Source organism: Micropterus dolomieu, linkage group LG20, assembly GCF_021292245.1.
Source record: "Micropterus dolomieu isolate WLL.071019.BEF.003 ecotype Adirondacks linkage group LG20, ASM2129224v1, whole genome shotgun sequence".
Classification (NCBI taxonomy): domain Eukaryota; kingdom Metazoa; phylum Chordata; class Actinopteri; order Centrarchiformes; family Centrarchidae; genus Micropterus; species Micropterus dolomieu.
Genome location: NC_060169.1, coordinates 11,601,264 through 11,625,499, shown reverse-complemented (window position 1 = coordinate 11,625,499; position 24,236 = coordinate 11,601,264). Strand labels below are relative to the sequence as shown.

Here is a 24,236-nt window from a genome sequence, read left to right as displayed (position 1 = left end):
AGTCACCCTACCCAAATCTGAACACAGGTCTACAGGGTACCAAACGTACAACTTTGACAGCAAGAGCCAGGCTCGTTGGTATGGCAGTCCAAGTGCTTACTCAACTGTAGTGAAGGTACTCCGTGATGATCAAAAACATTACATAAACACTACTGTACATTCAGCAAAGGAGCTATACTGTATATGATAAAATTCTATTTAACAGGTACAATAAATAACACAAACATTCAGACTTGCTTAACAACTGTGCTGTCTACATGTCATTTCACATTAACAGAGCAGTCAATTTGTGAAGTACAAAAGAAGCCAATTACTTAATGTATAACAATATTTTAAATATAATTATTTTTTGTTTGTTTATTTAGTCTGACCCTGTTTTTGTATTTTGTATTGAAAGCAAAAACAGCGATCGTGTGCAGGCAGACATAGGCTACCTATGATCACATCGAGCTTGTGAGGGTCCAGCTGGCTCTTTGAGGTTTTCGTGGCCTCTTAGCCATCTGAGTGAGGCAACGATCCCAGGAAGCACTAAAAGAAAAGAAATGCAGTTGCAAATGAGATATAATAAATATTCAGTTACTTCCACCTAGTTTAGTTCTTCATTTGTGGATCATTATCCATCCATCCATCGTCAACCGCTTATCCTGCGTACAGGGTTGCGGGGGGGCTGGAGCCAATCCGAAAGGTGGGGTACACCCTGGACAGGTCGCCAGTCCATTGCAGGGCTACACATAGACAAACAACCACTCACACTCGCATTCACACCTAAGGACAATTTTAGAGACACCAACCACTGCACCACCGCGCTGCCCGCGTAGCATTATAAACACTGTAATTCTATTCTTATAGCAAATATTTATTATTATTCTTTATTTACTTATGGGTTTAGCATTAAGTTGGTTAAAGTTGGCAAAGGGTAGGTTCAACTTTTAAAAGTTGAATACAGGATCTATGACCAAATGTACATAAAGTTGAGCAGTATTTTACATAACATCACATGCTATTATATCGTATGGTCAGGCATTGCAGTACACAAAAACATTATTCTCACATACGCATGTACACTTTGACATTGCTGTTATAACTGAGTTATTGGTCACTGTAATGATTACCCCTCCATGGTTGCAGTGAAGAGAAATCTCTCAAAAACAGTGTACCTTTAGAAGATATCCATTTTTCAATAGTCTAACGCAGATGCTTAGCTGATGATTCATAGTAGCTTCAGCTAAACATTAGAATGAATTATACAAAGATGACAACTACGGTGATGTCTTTACCAACTATATGGGCAGGAATAATGATTACAGTGACCAATAACTTACTGTAAACATGAACATGAGTATTAAGGTAGACTATAAAAATGTGAACCTATTCTTTAGCACACAGACAGCAACATATTAGTTGCATGTATTGCTCTGATTAAAGACCTCACTGGTCATTTTAACAGTGCAAAAGCAGAACTGAAGGCTCATACACACACATGCACAGGTCTGCCTTGTTAAAATCTCATGCATCAAATTCCAGCAACAGGGTTAAGTTACTGAGATTGTATGTTGCTGTCTCGATTATGAAGCTATTAAAATGCTAACTAACGTTAGCTATTAAATATATTAATCCACGTGCTAGCATTAGCTAATGCACACCAGAGCTATCCACCAAGGAAAATATTTCAAACCCAGAGTGAGCTCAACTTTAGTTAACTTACACAATTGTGTTGTCTTGCTAACAAAAATAAACTTACCAAGAAAGACGATTTTTGCTGGCAGTCTCTGCGTCTGTCCTCTCCTGCTTGTAATGTTACTTGCCAGTCACACCTCTTCAGCTCTTTTCACATTTAACTTCTGCAGGGAGCTGACCGGATATTCTTCTCTTCTGTGTTTTTTTCTTGTTATGTCTGAGGTGTCCATCTTCGCCATGTCCGAGCCGGTAAAGTAAAACAAAGGAAACCTAAGAAACAAAATGATTTCTGGCCTAAACTATCTTCCCTCTCAACGACACTAAACACGTTAACTTTGTGAAGCAGACTTTCACACTGTGTGGAAATCAGGCAGAAACATGTGGCAATAACATAAATAATTACAATATTTTGCAGTAGCCTACACAATGAAGCATTTTTGGCATAAATATATTTTTAACCCACTAAATGTGTAATTGTTTAACAATGTACTTCCACAAAGTACACCTAAATAGTATTTACTAAGTGTTAAATAAATATATTTTTAATAAATAGACTAAAATGTTGTGAACAATATGCTTTTATTTAAGCATATTTATTAAAAGTTTAATTAAGTATATATTTATTACCAATTTATTCAAAGTATACTTTTGAGAAGTATGTTAAAGCTCAGGAGAATATATCTTTAATATACTTGTATTAAGCATGTTAGGAGTATGAATGTACTATAAGCATACTATGTAAATTTCTAGTACATTTTCAGTGCCTTTAAGAGCACTTCTTTTTGACCTGGGGATCATTCCCTGACTTACTTTGGATTATCTTTTCATTTTGGATTTACCTTTGCTTGGACTCTTGCCTTGTGTTCTTTGGAAATATGTTCAGTATAGTTTTTGTATATATAAATATTTTTGAACTGCATCCTCATCGCCATGGTCTGCATTTGGGTCCACACCTCAGCCTTTCCATAACAAGAGTAGCACATAAGTAAACTACACCATGAGCTTTGGTGATGCACCATGATAACTCTGACCACATCCCCATTTTTTGGTGTCTATTGGTCTTGTGATTGTCATCTAAAAGTAATTTGGTCAACTTTTTAGGAAGTAAAGCACTGACAAATATTTTGTTCATGCAAGTCTCAGAGCCATGTAGATATTTCATAATGGAATTGTTGATATTGTGTGTATGAGTTTGAATATGCAATTAATTACAGCAGCTATACTATAATACAATTGGTAACGGGTTTTTAATTTGACGTTATGTTTTCTTGGTTTTGTCAGATTATAGGAGTTTGTTGACTAACTCTTAACCGCTTTGTGGCTGGAGCACAAGTGTCACAAGAACAGTGTAGAATTCAGCTGATTCAGCCAATGGCAATCTCAAGATCTCTTGCTGTTTTAATGGCTTTCATTATAGAGCCTTGAGTCTGTCATTTAACATTGACATTATTGTCAGTCATCTTTAGGCGTTTATTATTACCTTAATATTATTAGAACCCATTTTCAGTAGTGAAAGAAGTACTCTGATCTTTTACGTAATTAAAGATGGTTTCTACAGCTCACAAGCCCCTCAGCAGGCTTCCTGGAAGTTGGTCAATCAGAAGAAAGTGGGCTTTTAGCAAGGGGAGCCTTAAAGAGAGAATCTAAAACAGCTTGTTTCAGAGAGGATGAACTGAATGGCTGCGTAAAGGATCAGTATAAGATAATATTTTTTTTACTGTGAATCATACAAATACTGACACATTGAGAAAGCCTGACAAAGCGTTGGTATTTGATGGGCAGGGTACCCTTCAGCATCCGTGTTACAACCCTAAGGGTCATGTGTTTGGGTTGGGGTGTGTTCCTTCTCTCTCTCAGGTAGTGGCCCTATCCCCCCATACCTCAGCTGCATGAGTGAGTGGCATCTGATCACCACTCAGTGCCTGGAGGATAAGAAGTCTGTTTCCCTTCCTACCGGTTGTGACCACACTGCAGACCAACACCCGTGAGCAACGACTGCCAGCCCGTCAGCCCAGTGGACAGGGGCAGCTTATTCAACCAGTAGGTTGAACACCAGTTTAGATCTTCTGTGAATCCAGAACAGTGTCTGGTTTTAACCTCCTCAGTGGAGAGAGGACTTTTCAGCTGTTCATTTAGTGTTGAACCTTGCTCCCTCAGTTACGTAACCTGTGTTTATTGTTGCCTTACCTTGTTGGCTCGCTGTCTACTTTTGAGAGAGTAGTTTTTGTGTTGGTTTTCCTTTGTCAATATTGCAATAAATACACTTTTTAGTTTGCACCTAACCCTGACTTCCTGTCCTCTTTTGCCCCGGTTTTATTTCAAATATTGTTGCTCCTCCTCCCCCTGGATTTACCATCCGGAGGAACGTAACAGTCCATATGAGACAAGAAACTTTCGAGAAACTCCAATGTAACCCATCCGCTCACACATAATGTACTTATTTCAACCCAAAAAACCTAACCATCTAGTACTGCATGTAAACCAGATATTAAAAAGGTGTTTCAAATGGACACTAGAGGGTACCTTGTGCATCAAATACGGACGCTTTGTCAGGTTTGCTTAAAGCATCTGTATAGAAATACAGAACTTTAAATGAACATAACACAACCCTTTAATACCGTCTAATTTTGTTTTTGAGGGAACTCAATTCAGTGCTTCTCAAGACTTGGTAAAAGTACCAATAGGCTACAATAATGTTAAAATACTTTATTATAAATTCAGTAGTTGTACTACTTCATGTAAAGTTTAGTCCAGCGGTTTCAAACCTACTGTTCAGTTCAGGTCCCCTCCCCTAGGTCCTGAGATGATTAATAATTAGAAAGAAGAAAAACAAAGTTCTGCATAAATCAATTTATCAATTTCTGATAATTTTAGCTGTCTGGGTAATTCATTAACCATCTGAGATAAGGAATAAGGACTAAAAAAGCCCCCCCCCCCCATCCTCATTCCCCAAGTATTATCTTTAACAATGTGTTATATATGATTATTATACATTATCTTTTTATGTAAAATCATGATCTAAAAGGCAACTACTACTGTAGGCCACATTATTTTCTACTGAAATGTAGCAGCCAGTTAAAGAAGCATAAAATGACTATAATTCAGCACTGTAATAAAGAACCTTCCTCAGCGGAAAATTCATCAATAGTGTAATCATTAGACATGTAACATTTACATTTAACACAGGCTGGGTTCGCCTACAACTAACAGATTTTAACCAAACATTATTAAACCAATCTAACTGCCATTTATGACATAGCCTACTGTAATGAAGTGGTCATTTTCTTACCTGTCAAAAATGTGAGGTGGAGAAGCAGAAGGGCAATAAGTATCTTCACCTTCATCATTAGCCTCTAATGACACAACGATCCCGGAGAGCAACAGCGTCTTATCGTAAATGACGCGATTCATGTAATCCGCACAAAGGTTAAGTAAACCAGTCGGAAAATGAAACTCATAGAGGAGATGGAGCCTAGCTTACGCACACCCTGAAAATTCCCTTACAAATCACTTTAAATAGCCCAGATAAACATTTCCTGTTTATATTAGTTACGTGAGCTACGTGTTTACTGCACTTGAAAAAAGGCACTTAGCATACCGTAAAAGACCTCAATGATCTACCAGAAATTAACATATAAAATGTACATACCTATATATGTAGCAAGATTTCTGTTGCCTTTTGTTCATTTGGCAACCATAGACATGAAATAATCCATATCTAGCACGTAGTAGCCTATAACGAATATCATGACAACAACTTTTTCTCTACCGTAGAGAAAGCTGTTGGCTGCTGGAAGTTGATCAACATCATATTCCAAATATCGCTTGTTGCTACAGATTGTGAAGCCCTTTGAGTCACATGTGTGGTAGCCTATGTGATTTGGGGCAATGTAAATGAAACCACATGATGGTAGGCAGCCAGGAAGTCAGGCATTTGTTAACTCTATATAGGCCTAATTTTTTTTTTTATTAATTTCACTGAACTATTAAATAATGTATGGTCAATTTAATGTGTGGTCAATTTAATTCCCCAACATTGAGGTTTAAATACTGAAGCCCTTTTCACACTGCTCAATTCTGGTGGGAAGATATTAGGCTACATTCATAATATGGCTGATTATTGATGCTTTCTGAATGTGGTGGAAGAAGTATTCGGTTCTTTTCCATTAAAGTAGGCTACTTACACCACCACGGTGGACCTCATTTTTAACTGTTTTGTATAGGACCGCAACTAATGATTTTTTTTTAAAGGTTCCTCGCCTGATTATTTTAGGGTTGGTTGAATCATAAAAGGTTTTTGAAAAATTAGTATGACGATTATTAAAATAGTTGAGAATGAATTTTTCTGTCATGTTACTATTAACTGTTGGATAGCTTTATTTAGGCCTATAAGGAAACATTAGGCTACATTTCACAAGTTCATATGTTTTGTGTGAGTGTTATGTTTTGTAGGCGTAGGCTACAGTAGGCTACTTCAGTAAACCTAGACCCTACTTTGTAACATTCCCCCACTATAACTACAAGATGAAACTTGAACTCATAAAACCTGTTTTGTTGTAGTTTCGTGTCATCCGCATGATACCAAGAGGCATTGAGACGCACTGCGCTCTGGAAACCCGGATCGGTGCGTGCCCTGCGTGGGTGCATTGCTAAGGGCAACCGCGGCTCTCCCGTGCTCGTCTTGATCTCTAGCAGCTGCAGCGACGCAGGGAGAAGAGATAAACGGTGTCCATAGCTTCATCCTGTGAGAATTTTTGTGACAGTTTGAGGGAGATGACTGACATACTGAGGCTGGTGTCAGAAGCGGACACACGGACTTTACCTACTCTCGCCAAGCTCTCAGAAAACGGTTCGACAAAAACTTGTGTCTTTTTTTTCCACTAGTACCAGTGTGATAAACTCTTAATTCAGCTGCTAGTATTTCATATCGCATACACTGCAAATAAAGTGTGCATGTGTGTCATTCACGACGTCACATTCACGGTGTGTTTGTGTTTTTCAGATATTAACAGTGTCTGGGCTGATGTATCCACCTACATTGAACGTCAGATGACCTTACAGAAGGTTAGCCTTTCTATTTGTCTGTATATCTATCTGTCTGTCTAGTTTCTATCTATCCATCAATACATCCATCCATACACAGGGGGTCCATCTGGCAGGACTGGGGACCTTCACCTTCTCTCAGCAGAAGTTAGACATTGGAAACAAGTTCACAATGATCCAAAGACCCATTTTCCTCCTGGCTGGGAAACTAGTCAAGTCTCTGGGTTTAAAGCAGGTCAGACCACTGGCTGCAGGTGAGGACACATTTAAAGAAGAGCCATTAAAAGAAAAGCAAAATGAATTTATGTTGTGATACAGTAGGCCTATAATATCAAGCAAACACAATATTAGAAATTCTTTATGTGATATCATTATGTGTTCTAGAAAGTTACCAAGTGAATAATTGTTGTTGCTGTAATCCTATTTATAGTAGCAGTAGGATAAGTTTGACATTTTGGGAAATATGTTTACTGGCTTTCTTGGAGAATGATACCATGCAGTCCGAAGTGTGAAAACCCAAATTGCTTCTTTATGGGGTGTTACGTGCCAGACTGCCTTAGACAGGACCAGTTCAGAAGAGACGCAAAGGAGTGTTATGACCTGGCTCAAGTTGCCACAACAAAAGGGAGACACACCATGGTAAACATTTAACAAAATTTATTTAAGGTTTATTTAACCCAAAAATAAGCCAAATTCACAACTGTGCCAAATTAAAGGCGTTAAAGTATGGTGTATGAACATCTATGGTTTCAGTAAAGTCAGGGCAGGATGATGGATGCATGGATGGATGCATGGATAGGTGTGTGTTAGGGTGTTGTAATGTGCAAAAAAAACAAAATAAACACAACTAAAGCAGCATTTTTCACACACAGGAGGAGCCTGTGGAGAGAAACAGAGGGGAGTCAGTTAGCAGGGAGGTCTGTAACCTCAGCACAGCAGCAGCCCCCTGAAGAATGAGAACTAGGAGTTATAAATACAAAGGTGCTCGAGTTACTGCAGTCAGCCTCAGCTCTTCACCTGCAAGGGAGAGGAAGGAGAATCTGATGACAGTTGGTGGTTTGGTTGCTGTCAGTCAAATCTGATAAAAACACAATTACACAGTGTTTTGAAATGAGTTTTTTCAGTGTTAAACTCTTAACAATAACTTAAGATGTTTTTTATGGTATAGAGAAATACTTAATGAGTTTAAGGCTTTAAGTATAAACAGGGTGGAAAGAAGATATGCTGCACAATCATAGCTGCACTCATTAAAATAGATATACACAAGATTTTGATTTGAATCTTATAGTGGGGATCATACATGGTAACAGATAAGCAAACAGGATTTATGTGTGTGTCCCTTGCAGCAACACACCTACCAGTGGTGCAACTGAACTTTGCAGCTGTGTCACAAGAGACTCCTTTCAGTCGAGACGTGGTGGAGGGCTGCATTAGAGAAACTCTTCTGCTCCTCTTCAGAGCTCTGGCCTCTGAACAAAATGTATTCCTCACCTTACAGGGAATTGGAGTTTTGTCCTTTAAGAACAACAAGGTGGTTTTCCCACTCATGCTGTATTTGTTATGCTGTGATTCACATTGTAGCTGGATTATGACCACTGACTGGTTCGTTATATATAATCTCATTTGATTTTGTTCAAAGGTGCGGATGAAGTTCAACCGAGATTTTATTAATGCCATGGATGGAACTGGCAGGCTGCTGTTAGCCTTTAACAAAGTGAGTATAAAGAAGTGCGTGTTTGTTTGCATGTTACAGTATATATTGAATATAGAGTATATGCATTTGTACAGATCATTGGTACATTTGCTTTTTCTAGAGACCTGGGAGCAGTGTCTCTTTACTGTCTGGTGGCCTGTCGAGGCTTCAGAGGCCACCGACTGCGAACCCCATAACCCTGCCAACTGTCTGCTCTCCTCAGCCAGACAACAAAGCTGGTGACAAAGATCTATGGTGCTTGTCACCAGCTCCAGACCTGAGGAATGCAGGAGGTGAAAGAGCTTTTAGCGTCAGGCTTGATAGCATTTTAATGAGTCTAAATTAAGTATTGAATCAAGTCCAAATCCTTCCAAATCTTGCTGATTTGCAGCCTCAATGACGCTGAGCTGGAGAGGCAGTAGCTGTAGAAGCTGAAATGAACATGATGTGGCAGAAATTATGTTAATTCTCATTTACCATATAGGCAATGTGTATTAAACTGTTTGGAAGAGTAGTTATCATCAACATTGTGGGAAATAAGGCCTATTTGATTTCTTGCCAAAATATTAGCCAGCTTTTATATCTCTCTGTTAAAATATGATGCTACAAGCAAACAGCATAGTATAGACTGAAAGCAAAATATTGCAGGCTCTTTCCAAAGATAACTAAAATCACCTTATGGTAGTTCTGAACTCACTAATTAACACATCATATCTCGTTATTTAAATCTGTACAAAAAACTAAGCGTAAAAATTTGTTTGTATCTATTTGTATATTTGTTACTATTTATTGGTGGGCATCGTGACAGCATATAAATAGCACGCCAAACATTCAGTGTCACACATTTTAAGCTTTTTGCGTGTTATTTCATGGTGTTACAGATGGCACATTTTATGTGTTTTGGACGTGCAAGAAAGGTCAAGTCAGGTGACCTATGTCATGATGATAACAAGTTTGGCAGGTTTAAAGGCAACAAAACTACTTGGCTGGGTGTAGGAAAAGTTTATGGTTTGGGTTAAAATAAGTCCTTTATGTTAAGTTACATTATGTAAGTTAAATACGTAAGTTAAATACATTACGTAAGTTAATTAACGTACTTAGCGTACTTCAGTTAAAATAAGTCCACGATGATTTTTGGTTTCACATGGGACACGAAAAGTAGTCTCCTGGGTGAAAGTCCTGTGTTTGTTTGACCCAGCCATCGACCCTAACCTCATCCCTATAACGACTTTCTGGCTCTTTATCAACGCATTTACACATAAAATGTCATGCCATATCTGCACAATTTAAGTCAATAGAGACTAAATAGTGTGAAATGACACTGGAAAAGAAAATTAGTAGTAGTAGTAGTAGTAGTAGTAGTAGTAGTAGTAGTAGTAGTAGTAGTATACTTTATTGTCCTCGAAAGGAAATTTGTTTTGGACTGCATGGTTGCTGCATGTACGTAGAAATATACAATATACAAAATTGGCGTTTTATGGTTAGGGTCAGGCTGTGGTGGGAACAGTGAAGACTGTGAGGTTAGCAGTTTTCCCGTTTTCAGTCTTTTACGTCAAGTTAACTATTTCCTTGTCGCAGCTTCATATTTATCGTGCAGACAAGAGAATGGTTTCAATATTCTCATCCACCTTTTGGCAGGTAAGCAAATAAGCATAATTTTATGTCAAACTATTTCTTTAAGCTGCATTGTTGCCCTTGAAAATGAACTTGTTGGACCAGCAGGTTGACACAAAATGACTCAAGCTTTTACTTTCTATTTGGTGTACGACAGGCAATGTTTAAGATTGGACAGCTTTAATAAACAGCTAACAAAAGACTGGAGAAGCGATTTGTTAGAGCTTAATGAGTCTAGGCATTTTACCAACTTGGAACTGGTTATTGAAACCCATCTCTATTAAAAACAGAATTAATAGGGGGAACGGTGAACCTACTCAGTGTGTTCTGTGTCTCTACAGAGGTTCCCCAACAGAGAGAATCTAAATCCCATCAGACACTGCAGCCTGCCAAGATGAAAGCTGACAGCCTGTCTGAAGAACTCAATCCAAAACCCCCTATGGAGGCCACAGACAAGTACTACACACACAGAAATACACAGACAGACAAGTACACACACACTATGGAGAGGTTCAGATTGCAGTGTACAGAGCTGTTGTTTGCAGGTAGATGAGTCAGTGAGAGCTGAGAGCTCAGTGGTGGTCTTACATTGTTACTGCCCAGAGGCAGCTTCCAGCTCCATCAATGATGCACAACCTGTGGGGCATTATGTCCCTGCACTGTCAGCATCCACACAAATGCCCACCCCCCCCCAAACACAGTCACAGAGACTTGTAATCTGGGTAAATTGTTTTGTTAAAGAATTCCCTTTTGAAACAAATTTGTAAATCTTGCGATCACAGGAGGGAAGATCCTCCCTATAGTTTCCAATGATTTCCCTGCTGTCTTTAATATTGTTGCAACTCCACTAAGACCCTTTGTGCACAAGCAAGTGTTAGCTGATTTTCAGTGTCACTACTGATGACAGTACTCCAAATTAGGACCACTTATTCTATTATAAAATCCTCAGAAACAGAGCCCCCTTCACATCTCAAACACATGCACATGGTGCAAAAAGGCCTAATCTTCATACAAATACAACAGCTGTATTTACTTTGTGATTAAGCTACTGTGAAGAAGTTGTTTTTTCTTTTTTAATACAAAAGTTGTGATTCCTTAAATTTGCATCAAACACTGTAGCCTATAATAGGTTTATTTATTCAGTTTAAATTAAAATTTCCTTCAGTACATCTTTAGATTTAGGAAGTATCCGACAAATGTACATATAAAATAATATGTGCATGCAGGCATGTCACACATCAATATAATGTCCCATTATGAATTTCATTTAAATTTCTAATGCACGAGGAAATCACACTGCTTAGATGTTATTCTCTTTGATGTACAGTATATAGTAAGAATCTGTTTCCACTTCCAGGCCAACCACCTGTATCTCACCACCTCCCAAACTGGAGGAACCTCATGTGAATGCTAGCTGCTCTGGCCACTCCCGTGCTGGACAGGTGAGTGTGTAGGTAATTTTAATGTATCTGTGTACTGTGTTTAACTGTAAAGTGGTTGTTCAAGGTAGATTCCCTTTCTTGGTGGAGTGACTAGGAAGTAAGACATTTGATGTTATTTATAGGGAATTAGGTTTTAATGCTATTATTCTATGTGTATAAAATTGCCTTGGGAGTAACCTGCCCTTCACCCAGTGAGTGCTCTGACGGGCTCTAGCCCTCCGAGACCATAAACAGAATAAGTAGTTTAGAAAATGGTGGGATTGAGAATGGAATTACATTCAAAGTAAGTAGAGCTTGACAATGTAATGCTAGATGTCAACCTTAATTACTTTTAGGAAAGCACGTGTCTCTGTCCAGGGAGCTGTAGGGATGTCCCTAAATTCAGAATATATAAACCACACAAAACTAATTATTTATATATGAAAGCCTGTGAGAAAATAATTATATATTTACATTACTAATTAATTACAGTGTATAATTGTCAGTTTCTGGTGGCTTGTCATCACAGGAGCTGTGCTACCTTTGTATGCAGCGAGAACAAAGAAACGTTCCAGTCTACCTGAGGGAGCAGCAGCAGGCAGAAGAGAAAGCTCAGGAGAAACTCCTACTGCTTAAAGAACAACAAAGAGACAAGCAGTACATGGACGAAGAACAGGTGTGTGCACTTGGTGTGTTTGAGTGTTTTTTATGACAATAAGTGTGTTCAGGCAAAAAGTGAAGCTCATTTTCATCATTTGAGCATACTTAACTGCTGGACTGCAGGAGTCTACAGCCATGCCTCTCAGTGTCTAAGTATGGCGTCTTTGAGCTAAATGCTTTTGTCGGCATGGTAACATGCTCATAATGACAATGCTAACATGCTGATGTTTAGCAGGTACAATGGTAACTGTGGTCACCATCATAGTAGCATTTTAGCATGCTATAATTTGGTAATTAAAATAAACACAAAGTACAGCTTAGGTTTTGCAAATATTTGGTCATAAACCAAAGCATTGGCTAAATTTTGACCTGATGACGGTGCTACATGAAAAGTAAGGGCATCACTGAAGTTGTTGCAATTGATCGGAACATGAATGTCTGAACTAAAGAGCAGTTGACAAGATTGTGGCTAAAACCTATGATTATGTGGGTCAAGTGGGCAAGGATTTTAATACAGTAAAATAATTATCTTCCAAATTTTGAAATGCTTGAATCAATATACATACAGTAGACAAACCCTTTTTTTAAATTTAATTTTGGCCACTTTTTAAATACCTATTTCATACTGTCTGCTACAAGTTACTGTATTTGAGAGTGCTCTGGGGATGTCAAGAGAAAGTAAAAGCTGCAAAAAAAAAAGAAAAAAAACGTCTCAACAATTGAGGAGTTAGGAGGGTGGTTCTAGACTGGTTGGGGCCAGAGAGCTGAGAATAGAACTACATCCTGTTTGCAGTACTGGGAAAGAAGGGCAGGACATGTGGAATAGTAAAATTCAATATGAAACGACTTAAAGTGCCTTGCGTGTTGTTGTTGCCAACAATAAATCATGGTTCAATAAAACAGCCTTGACATATAACATATCACAATATCCTTAAGAATCGATTAATTGGTCAAAGAAACTGCAAACAGAAAAGTTTTTTTTTTACCCTACTGAATATGATGTGTCATGCTCTCAATGTCTTTTCTTTTTCAGTCAATGTGATGATAAAAGGTGTGTGTTTTTGTGTGTTCATCTGACAGGCAAAGCTGAATGAGCAACGTGAGCATGCAAAGCTAGTTGCTACATTCAACCTGCAACTGTCAGAGAAGAAAGAGAAGACATACTGTCCTCTCTTCCCTGTGAGTAGAACCTGGACATTTAAGTTGCAGTCCTAAAGATTTCAGTCCTGGTAGTCCTGTTCTATCTGTTTACAGTGCAATACAGTACTGTTTACAGTCCTGCATTGTTTTAATAAAGAAGTCCTTAACTGTTTTTTTCCCGCAATCTGATTTTATGCTGCATATGGCACAGCTAGTTTCCCACACAACAACAGGGCAAAATAAAAGTCTTTCCAGCGTTGGTGGTGAACAGATAATGACCTGACTGAATGATGACTTGTTTAGACACATTTTTGATCATCATGGTTAGCAACTTTGCACTTACCTTGATGACAAATACACTGTGTTTTCTGTGACTGCTTCACACTAAAAAGTCACCCTGAGATTCCCCAGTTAAGTTTTTAATGGGAAGCAGAAACAGTACGTTTGGTTTTGTTTGAGCAGCATCTTAATACAGCTATGATATGGCTGTCATATAAATGAGGTAAATTTATGCTGTGAATTGTTCTTTCCATTGTGCAGAGAGGCAATTATAGAACGTAAACACATTGCCTGATAGCATACTGGTTTCTACTCTTGTCACTCACTGCATCTTTTACAGCAATGGCTTTTTAAAATTCAATATCTTGTTTGGACTGCTTGTGTTTAGACTTCATTCATCTTCCCGGCTCGGCCAGTTACTCCTGTCAGGAGGATTCAGCAGCATCGTTACATGAACGAGCTTCAAAGCCAGATAGAGAGCCGGCGGCAACACGAGGCCCGAGACCAGCAGAACCGTCTTCTCATGGAGCATCTAGACCAGGTCCAGCTGGCTCAGGAGTGAGTCTGTAAAAGATGTGCTGCTCAGGCATTTCAAATGATCATGAGTTGTGATAACCAGTGTGTCATCTGGTGTGTGTGTATTTGTTTTAGGATAGCTTTGCAAAAAGCTCGGCAGCTCCAGCAGAAACATGATAGAACTAAGCATTATAAGAAGGCTCTGGACACTCAGGCAAGAAAACACTTCACAAAGTTGACTTTCAGACCTTTGCAAAGGATGCTGTTGGAAAATATTTTTTGTAGTCTTTGTATGGTAGCACAAACACAAAGTACAAGCAATGATCACTAGTGACAATATGGGGAAGGGAGTGAGTATAATTACTTCACATGTTTAGTCTAAGAGTGATTATTGTCAGATTTGTATGTATTTCTCAAAGAATACAAAAAAGTAATCCAGTTTAAAGTAATCCAGTTTTGATGGATATGATGATGCAGACGTGACTAACTTTTTTTGGATATGGAATTCTTAACATGATAATTATCAACATTATGAAATTCAGCGAATATGAAAAATCAAGAATCTTTCTCCGGAACCACTGACTTTCCCTTCAAGAAGACCCAAACAATGATGATATTCACTCATTCACTCTTTGTCAACCACTTGTTGTTGTGTACAAGGTCACGGATGATGATATTCATACAGGTCATAAACGTCCTTCAATTTCAACATGTTTTACTAACATTTGTAGCCAGTTGTGGAGAATACATAGTAATTGGTTGTCATGATAATGTTTGAATGTTTTACTCTGATGAACATAAAAGCTCTGGTTCTATTCTGCTCTGATGCTGCTGATTTCTGAAGAATCTCAGCTTCAATTATGGATGGTTATGGATATCTAAATTTGCTACTGTGTTGTTGAGGTTGAGGAAGGTTGTAGCTCAAAGGAAGGCAGCAGAGTAAAGCTACCACTCATCCTGCCAGACAAGGGCACGATAGTGCAATGCTAAAATTGGTGTTGTGCTCATTTAAGTGCAGCAGATTTGCCAGCTTTTTGGTGGACCAAAATGATGTTTTTGCACATGTTGTGTACACGCACATGTGTTGTGTACGCATCTACAAAATAAAAGTTGCATGATTATTTGAGGGGGAACTTGGTTTTTGGAATATCAACACACAAAAAACAAAATTTTCATTTGGCTTTGTTTCAAAGTGTATTGGCCAGTACCATGGCCTGCTCCATACTAACAACTGAAATGAGTCTGTTCTGTCCTTTAGGTGGGAGATAAGAAGTGCACAGACCCTCCAGAGTGCCAGTCTGACAACTCTGGGTATAACCGCATGGAGACAGCAACCAACAATGCAGAGAGCCGAGAGAGGGCACAGAAGGTCTCCTCTGTTTCTTATTGCTGCCATACCCCTTGATTTTCAGTTGCTGCCTCATGCAGATGGCACAAATAACAATGGCCATAGTTGTTAATTATACAAACTATACTGCATTGCTTTTGCTTTTTGCAGTGGTAGAAGAGGTACTCAGATCATTTACTAAAGTAAAAGTAGTAAAACCACAGTATAAAAATACTCAACATGTAAAGTCATGCATTAAACATGAAATATTATCAGCAAACTGCACTAAACTTATCAAAAGTGAAATTATTCAATTATGCAGAAACACCAAAGAGTCATATTATTATATAGGATTATTATCATTGATGCATTAACATGTAAATAGCATATTCATGTTGTCGCTGGTTGATGTGTAGATGACTCTAACTTCTTTACAAAACAGTAGGGTAGCTTTAACTTGAAAAATGCATCTGATTTTATTTGTTGATCCTACATTTTGTACATAAACTGCAATGTAACTAGTACCTTCAGCTGTTACATAAATGTAGGGTAGTAAAAAGTACAATATTTCCTTCTGAAATGTTGTGAAGATGAAGTAAAAAGCAGCATAAAATGTAAATACTCAAGTAAAATACAAGCACCTCAAAACTGTAGTGAGATACAGTACTAGTAAATCTACCTTTTTTTTGGTATTCACATACATATAACCCCACAAATAACCGCAGGCCTGTTACTGCAAGTCTGGTTTTTAAATTGGTTTACTACATATTGAAGCTGAATCTGTATACTGGCAGCTCTTCCAGATAAATTTCAGTGCTGCCACTCAGAGGAAGAAGGAACAACTGCACAACCGCCGAGAACAGGTGGAGAAAGAGAGAGAAATGCTTAAACACAACAAAATTGAGTGAGTAACGGAAGAGGAAATTACTAAAATGATAAACAATTAAGATGTAGTGATAATAAGTAGCATCCTTCATTCAAAACATATTTTTGTCTGTGGAAAATATGGTTCTTTGTTTTTCTCTGGTAATGTTTCCTGTCCAGGTTAATATTGGGCCACATTAATCGCTTTGAGAAGAAGCAGGAGATTAGTAAGTCACTAGAGAATGAGTGGAGTCGCAGTGCGAATCTCAAACACCAACAAGAGGAAGAAGAGAGGCGCTTCCTGAGGTATGTGGATGTAGGATCACCTCAGCATTCACCCCTGCTTTTACATCTATTCATATGTTCATAAGTTGGTTAACCATTCACACACTCACTTACTCTAATTAGCATTAATTATGTTGCATTCTTGGGGCAACTAGATCAATAGTTAATGTTCCTAATTTTAGTTTTGGACCTGGACATAACTATAAGATCGATATCTAAGACACTATGGGCCCATTTTGTTAGTTATCTTTCTTTCAAGAAATTATTTCCTGTTCATTCATTTATCCTTCCATGCTTCACTCTGTCTCCCTGCGGTCAGGTCTGCTGGTCAGCTCCTGGTAGATAAGCTTGCACAGTACAAGCGCTGCTACCAGTGTAAGAGGAGGACCACCAACTGTGGAGAGACCAACATCTGGAAAGACTCTCATTACCTCTCTGGCTCCCAGTTCATGATCTGATGAACAGTGTCGCCTACAGCAGCACTCAAACATCACTATCCCACAGCCTAAACGAGACCACAACTCTTGTAACTCTTGTAATACTTAGATGTTATGGTGTGCAGCATGTGCTATCCTCTTAGATTTATTCTTCTTCTTTCCTAAATTAGTCTTTGAAATTCATTTTGGTTGTACTTTTTTTCATACTTGTACTGAACACCTCTAGTTTGTGTATGAAAAAAGGTATAGTGTTAATGTGCTGGTTTTTATTCCATTCAGAAACCTCTCTACCGCCCTAGCAACCACCTAGTAACAGCATAACAACCTGCAGAAACACCCTGTTAACCATCTTGAAGCACCACAGAAACCTCCTGGAACACCCTATCAATCACCTTAAACATCTAGGCAGCCTCATATTAATACCCCAGCAACCACACCAAACACCAAAACAATCACCTAGCAGCAATGTAGTGAGACAGTGAGCAACTTACCAAACACTTAAGAAATTACAAAGAGCTCAGGAGAAAGGGCTGCACCCTAACCACTCAACAATTAATTGCAAATGCCCTGTATGTTATTTAGTAACACCTCGACTTACACTTATGCTGCACAGAGTGAGACACATTTTTTACAGTTTTGGTTTATATGAATAAATCTGACTTGAAGTGACTCCAGCAAAAACGTGTCCAAGATAAATTTGTTCAAGCAGCAAGTCCAAGTAATTTTCCTTTAAAACATTTATGGGAGCGCCTTTTTTGCCTTTATCTGCACGCCTACTCTTACTGTATGATTATTTCTTTGTGTTATAACGTATTAGTATGTTTCTCTGACTTTTCACATTCTTTTTTTTGTATTGTGCAAATAAATAAACAGACAAACAAATCTCTATTACGTGGCTCTGATTTAGTTTGGACCCAGACAGGCCCAGTGTATTAATGAGAGACTGTGTATCATTAAAGACTAGATGGGTGAACAATAAGTAGCTACAGTAGATGCAATAGCATGCAAGTAGAAGTTAATGCACTTAAGTACTTTGTAAATATACATGCTCAGTTCAGAATAAATAAGAATCCTCTGCAGTCTACATACAGTAGACTATAAGGCAGGCTAGGCAATGTTATCAGATTAAGTTTGTTGACTGGTACATTTTTATTGCTTAGGCAAAAAACAAAACATGACTATTAACATAAAAAAAATCTGATTTTGAAAAACTTGTACTTTTAAAATTTATGGTTTTCGTAAGTACAGCACAGTGGCAGCAGGAGTAAAGAGCCTGCTGTCTGTCTTGTCCTAGGAGCTTACATACTTTAAAGAGTAGCTGCCCCATATCTTACCCTGACAAGCAATGACAGAAGTTTTCTATGCTACAATACATACAGAGAAGGGCATTACTTACACAGAGGTGAAAAGCAAGGGGGGTCCAACATTGCCCCAGGTTTGTGAGAGCTGAAGTAGTAAAACACAAAAACACAAATCTTCATAAGTCATTATAGGTGGAAAACTATTCGGAGCAAAGCGAAAATAAAACAAGATAAGGATGAAAGAAGGTATGTGGCTTTGATACGGGAGGATGGGTTCTTGCAATGGGGAGTTTCTATAGATGATAAATGTGTTGCAGGATCATGACAATATTTGTTTGGCTGTGGTCCCAGTTCTCTGTGAAGCCAGAACTCCCATAAAGAGCTCATCGGGGCATTTTGAAAGTATTTCTACTGAAACAGATGTACATCTAACTAACCCACACAGTCTGAATGATAATTTACTAACTGACAGATAAATTATGCGCATGGACAAAGAGATGTGTGTGTGTGTGTGTGTGTGTGTGTGTGTGTGTGTGTGTGTGTGTGTGTGTGTGGTGTGTGTGTGTGAGTGAGAGAGACATGATCCAGAAGAGGATCCACCCTTTTTTGTAAACAGACCCAGATCTTCCGTTAAACTAGTTGTTGTACAACATATTACTTTTGCAGACTTACTCCAGATCCCAGGAGTACTTTGAAAACAGTACTCGTCTTTGGGAGTGCAGGTGACCATATTTTTCACAAGCTTGTAAATATTACCTGATATATATAAATGGGGAAATACATACAAATGTCAGAGATACAGTCATATCTGTGCCAAACTGCAGGTTTTAACCAAATTCAGGGAGTGAGACATTCCTCAACAACTGACACCAGACAACCACTAGTCTCTGTGTTTTTCTGCCTCAAGCGTTTGTATGTGACCCACCCATCTCCTGCTAAGTGTTGTGGTGTGTTATATTAGTGATTTAATAAGCCCTTGCTGGCTGCGTTGTACTCTGAAAACTAAAGTGGACCCTAAGAAAAACCGAGGGAGTGAACATATCATTGTGAACATGTTTGTTAGGGCTTGTGCTTCAGGGTAAGTGTGTTTCATTTTCAAGTTCAAGTCTCCCCATAAATTATGAACAAGCCCACAACTATTTGTTGAAATGCAACAAAAGCTCTTAATGCTATTTTACTAATCCTATTTCTAACAGGGATTACTTCTCTGTGTGGTTTCTTGGACTTGAATGTTGAATTAAATACTGAGGATTTAGAACTTGGAATGAAGGTTTGATGAACTACAACATTAGCTGTGTATGGACTCATCGTTTTTTAATTGGGCTCACTGAGGTGATGTCGTCTAAGATGAGTCACTGGATTGTGGGGGTTTTTGAAGGGTGGACAGCACTGCCTCATGGGGTATCTGCTCCCCTGTGAGAAGCAGGCAGCAGGAGACCAATGACAACATATATTATGCTGTTTGTCATGCACATGATGACCAATGGGATTATGTGAGGCTAAGCAAAAGTGTTCTAAAATGTGAACTTATTTCCCCTGGAGAAAATCTGTGAAATGGGTGAAATGAAAGAAACTTGTGAAACAAAGTAAACACCTTCTATTTCCCTCTGTCTCTTTCTGTTTCCTCAGCCTTTCTTATGTGCGTTTCTGTGTGTTTCCAGATTCCCAGGCTAGTAGATCTACTGTGATATCCATCCTAGTTTTACTGGCAGACAGCTTATGGTTGGCCTTTTGACAGTTAGTGACCGAGCTGCATTTCAGATCCAGATGTTCCCACCCTGCCCACACGCCATCTCACAATGACCAGAGTACAATCCCCATAAGCCAAACACATCGTGAGAGCGGATGGGCTGTGTCATTGAATGACAACCAGCACATGATCAGTTGTTTACACTCTGAGAGAAACTAATGGAGAACGATACTGGTGTGTATGTCCACAGTAAGAAAACCCATTATGTGTGGAGTGTGAATACAAATTAAACGAGCAATAGAACAAAAAGGTAATTGTATTTTCATGTAATTCAGATGCTATCACTATGAACACTGTGTCATGCAAAAGGAAGAAAAGTTGGTCAAAGTCAATATTTTATATTTACAATGGATCAAATGACTAAGCATAATGTGAAAGACGCTGCTCATGGTGACAAATCCACAGGGAATTACTCTGTGTACTGTGTACTCTGTCTACTCTGTTCTCTCAGCTCTACATTTTAACATCTTACAGCTCATTGTTTTGGTTTTATGGGCCACAATTTTACTGTTTTAGTCAAGCGGCAATCTCAGGGTTTGAAAAGTGAAGCCAATGTGGAAGTGCCTAAAAACTGAATTCTTTCTAATGGCCAGCAGGGGGGGTGACTCCACTGGTTGCAAAAAGAAGTCAGATTGCATTGTAGTCAATAGCAAAATGACCCTACTTCTCACTTGATTTATTACCTTAGTAAACACTTTTCTAATGAGTTCATGGTCTCAATGGCTAGTTTCAAGTCTTCTTCAATCCAGCATGATGTTCATTTGTAAATGATTGTCCCATTTAGAGGAAAATAAACAATAAAAAAGGGTATGCTTCAGGGTATGGCTACCTTGTGACTGACAATTTGCTACCTGTCAATCAAGATCAGCGTTAAGTTGTACTAAAAGACAGAAAGGCGGTTATTAATTTTTTCCATAAAAAAGAGTCAAGGGTTGCAATCAAATCATTCTCACTTACAAAAAATCCAAATTAGAAATCAGAAAGATTTGATGATGATTAGGGAACAAATGTGTATTTATCTTAAAAATCAAGATCTGCTATTGATTGGAGTCATTTTCAGCATCTCCGAGGAACAAAAGCTGTGTTCTGTGACAATACCAATGCAGGCTGAGCCCAGAAGAAACTACGCCTGCTCCCTCAACCCCTTTACAGCGTGTCTTACATATGAACAGGAGTACACACACACACACACACACACACACAAACACGCAACCAGAGGGCATCTCTTGTCACACACTCTTGGCGATTGGCTCACTTAAAAAAATTCATTTCCTGACAAAAATATACTTCTACTGTCCTCTTGAACCCTCCGCCTTTCCTGTTCCTCTTCCGATAATAAGGTAGGCCTATCCCAATGGTTCACACACGAATGACCTTAGCACACACATACACGCAGATACAGCAGATAAATTATTTGTAGTGTTGCCAGGGGAAAGCCGTAGTTGTGATTTGAACTTGAACAAAACTTCATCCTTGACTTCCTCATTTCCCCTCCCTCACCTTCTAATCTCCCATCTCTTCCTTTTTTATGCACATTTAGCTTTTTCTCTGACCAGCCATAAAATCATCAAACCTTTCCTTTCTTTCTGCTCCGCCTTCTTCCCCTTGTCTTGTTTTACTCTTTGACTTTGATTAATTTCCTTAGATGACTTCCTTTCCTCCACCACAAGTATTTCCCCGATCTTACTTTTATCTAACCCTAGTGTTTGCCCGTCCCCAGTGTATCATCTGAAGTTCCTGTCCACCTAAAACACATATGTCTTCAGTTATAAGCATGAAGACACAGCTGCTGCAGCGAGCCCATATTGGCAGCAACACAGGGAAGTCAGCATGGATGTGCCAAAGTGCATGCACGTGTTGTGGTTTGTGGTACAGTGAAGTTAAATTGTACCACACAGTACAATGTTTCATTTGAAAGTATTTTTCAAGCTGAGAGTTGCTTCACAGCACTTACACTGCTCAGTCAGTGAGCTGAAATTCACACTTACCATTTTTACATTTTTATTTGCTAAAAGGTGCAGATGAAATTTGCATTTTAAACTCCTTTGAACTAAAAGAGCAGAAAAAAAATTTCTGCTGTGTCCTTTTGTGCACGCACTTGCGCATATGTGAAGCTACACTGTAAATTCTAATAGCTGTCATAACTTGCATAAATGAGCTGTAATTGGTTGTCAATAATATGTGCTTCTTACTAGGTTTTATAAAGTAATGGTTAATTGCATGCTGAAAAAAGCTATTTACTTATTGTTTTGAGTGAAGATAACTTTGTTTAAGTTATCTTAACTAGTTTAGAGCGACTATTTAGGAACGCTTCCTAACAGCAATCAAGGCTGGGTGTGAGCATGCGCAATAGTAACCACCAACGGACAGTCTCCTGCTTAGGACCACATGGTGCCGATCGGACTGTGCCAACTCATTTGCTGGTAACTGGATGTTTTTGTTGCTTGTGGAACAATAAGGTAAGTTATCAAGCAAGTAATATTTGTGTGTGAATTTGTGCTTTTGTCTGCTGCTGCAACATTTGCTAACATTTGTTAAACATTAACTTAGTTAACAGGCATAGCACAAGTTCAAGCATGTTTTGGCGGCTTTCCACCACCATCCACCTGAAAACCAACTGCTCCAGAAGGAAAGCGAAAACTCTCAAATGTAAGCTACAGTATTTTTCTGTCTTTTGTTGAGTTGGCACAGTGGATGCATTTTGGCCGCAGGTTGGAAATTAACAACACAGAAATTCCTAGTTACAAATGAAATTTGCTGCTTAAATTGGGCAGAGGAAACGGAAAACAAGGCTAGTTGTAAGCTAAGTTAGCCTGCACAAAGTTTGTAGCCACGTTTGTCAGACAATTAGGAGACCATAAGTTATTTAACTTTACTGCTGGTTTCTGTTTTAAACTTGGAGAACACATGTTGAAGGTTGGAAAGTAACACAACAGTAAGCTAACTTTAACGTTAATTAGAATTTTTACACTTCTACAACAAAGAAGGGACTGCAGTGCCACACCACCACTTAGCTTGCTCTTGCTCTACCTTGCAACTGTCACTGAAATTAGTGTGAACATTAGTATTAGCAAGTCTGCTGTCTGTTGCAGAGTGCCAGACACCTTGAAAATGAAACATAGATCAGTGCATAGTAGCTGTGTCTCTTTGTCATGTTTCTTGTGTCTTTGAGTTGTTTTAACATTATACACCTTTAGGTGCATGTTTGAATAAAAGGTGTAGTATAAACAGAGTTAGGATGAGTTCAGAACTTTTCCAAAATTTCTACTTACTCTATTTATTTTGTGCCTTTTCACAGGATAGCCATGACAAACCTGGATAGTGACTTTTTAAGTGCACTGCAACACACAACACTTTGTCACAATCTTCAAGTCCAGGAAAGGAAGTGCTGGAGAGAAACTGGCTGAGATTGTGTAGCAAATTGATTCAAAGGAGACTGTGTAACAAATTGATTAAAAGGTCAGTTTACTACAGACTTTGTTACAGTTCTTGCTGTGTATTTGATCTTAATATCACTTCTCGAATCAGCAACTGTTTTTCACTTTTAATGTTGCATAATTCTGAACTTTATTTGCTCTGAGAAATCAGATGTAGCAGCAGTGCGTACCTTGTTCTCCAAGGCCTCCCTAATCTGCTCAGTGATGAGGCCAGTAACTTCTGCAACACCTCCTTGGTAAGTTATTTGTATTTGATGGTATTTTACTGAGAGCTGGATAAAAAGATTAATACTGAAGACATCCCTGTGAGTTCAGTACAAAGATAGGCTGCATGCTAACCGTGACAGTTTAGTTTATGCCAGTGTGTGATCCTACCAGCTGTAACTGCAGTAACAGCCAAATAAATTTTACATGAAGAAGACATTACTGCTTAATTTCATTATTGGTTTTTACTGGATGTCTGAAAGCGGGTAAAAACGTGTTTAAGGCCTACTAATGTTGATTAAACTGCAAGGTGCTGTAAGGGGAAACTTAATAAAAGTGCAGGAGAGCAGTGGATGACTTGGTGACAATTAATAATCAACATTTCCCTGTTGAAATGGGATTTTACTTTGGTTGTATAAAGGATTTTGACAGTGATGAGGCCTGGACAAAAGTATCTGTTGAGTTGCTGACAGTCATCATTGAAGATGCACCTCTCTCCAAATCATCTCCATCCTGACCCAGTGTCTTCTGACACCTTTCTTGAAGGAGGTATTGTAATGGACAATCTCCAGAACCTACCTCAAACAC

At 38.6% G+C, this 24,236-nt stretch overlaps 2 protein-coding genes and 1 long non-coding RNA gene across 5 annotated transcripts in view; 2 read left to right on the top strand and 1 right to left on the bottom strand.

Annotated features, from left to right (window-relative positions):
* Window positions 1-5,039, bottom strand: part of LOC123958505 (interleukin-18 receptor 1-like) — a 28,511-nt gene extending 23,472 nt beyond the window's left edge. Inside the window, exon 1 of one of the 2 annotated variants that reach the window (XM_046031883.1) lies at window positions 4,967-5,039. In XM_046031883.1, the coding sequence (XP_045887839.1) occupies window positions 4,967-5,024 (58 nt within the window). In that variant the 5' untranslated portion in view covers window positions 5,025-5,039. The remainder of the gene's footprint in view (window positions 1-4,966) is intronic. The other variant, XM_046031884.1, reaches the window with a different exon arrangement.
* Window positions 1,870-17,770, top strand: LOC123958504 (coiled-coil domain-containing protein 81-like). Of its 2 annotated transcripts, XM_046031880.1 has the most exons (17): window positions 1,870-1,926; window positions 6,238-6,526; window positions 6,680-6,741; window positions 6,821-6,974; window positions 8,067-8,251; window positions 8,360-8,434; window positions 8,535-8,706; window positions 10,369-10,483; window positions 11,385-11,469; window positions 11,978-12,124; window positions 13,189-13,287; window positions 13,916-14,085; window positions 14,179-14,257; window positions 15,302-15,412; window positions 16,165-16,274; window positions 16,415-16,540; window positions 16,839-17,770. In XM_046031880.1, the coding sequence occupies exons 2-17, from the start codon at window positions 6,451-6,453 to the stop codon at window positions 16,975-16,977; spliced, it is 1,905 nt and encodes a 634-aa protein (XP_045887836.1). In that variant the 5' UTR covers window positions 1,870-1,926; window positions 6,238-6,450; the 3' UTR covers window positions 16,978-17,770. The 2 variants fall into 2 exon arrangements, with proteins under 2 accessions (XP_045887836.1, XP_045887838.1); XM_046031882.1 differs by lacking the exons at window positions 1,870-1,926; window positions 6,238-6,526; window positions 6,680-6,741 and adding an exon at window positions 7,271-7,359 and having other exon boundaries at window positions 6,847-6,974; window positions 7,593-8,251.
* A 4,574-nt stretch (window positions 17,771-22,344) lies between these two features.
* Window positions 22,345-24,160, top strand: LOC123958454. Its single transcript, XR_006822070.1, has 5 exons — window positions 22,345-22,466; window positions 22,558-22,656; window positions 23,306-23,466; window positions 23,596-23,680; window positions 24,070-24,160. It is a non-coding gene; the product is annotated as an uncharacterized LOC123958454 (long non-coding RNA).
* The last annotated feature ends 76 nt before the right edge of the window (window positions 24,161-24,236 follow it).

Bases quoted from the DNA above. Each gene is read 5' to 3' on its own strand.
- LOC123958504 (XM_046031880.1), top strand. From the start codon at position 6,451: ATGACTGACATACTGAGGCTGGTGTCAGAAGCGGACACACGGACTTTA. The intron at 6,975-8,066 runs GTGAGGACACAT...TGTCCCTTGCAG, and splicing joins GGTCAGACCACTGGCTGCAG to CAACACACCTACCAGTGGTG. The intron at 13,288-13,915 runs GTGAGTAGAACC...GCTTGTGTTTAG, and splicing joins CATACTGTCCTCTCTTCCCT to ACTTCATTCATCTTCCCGGC.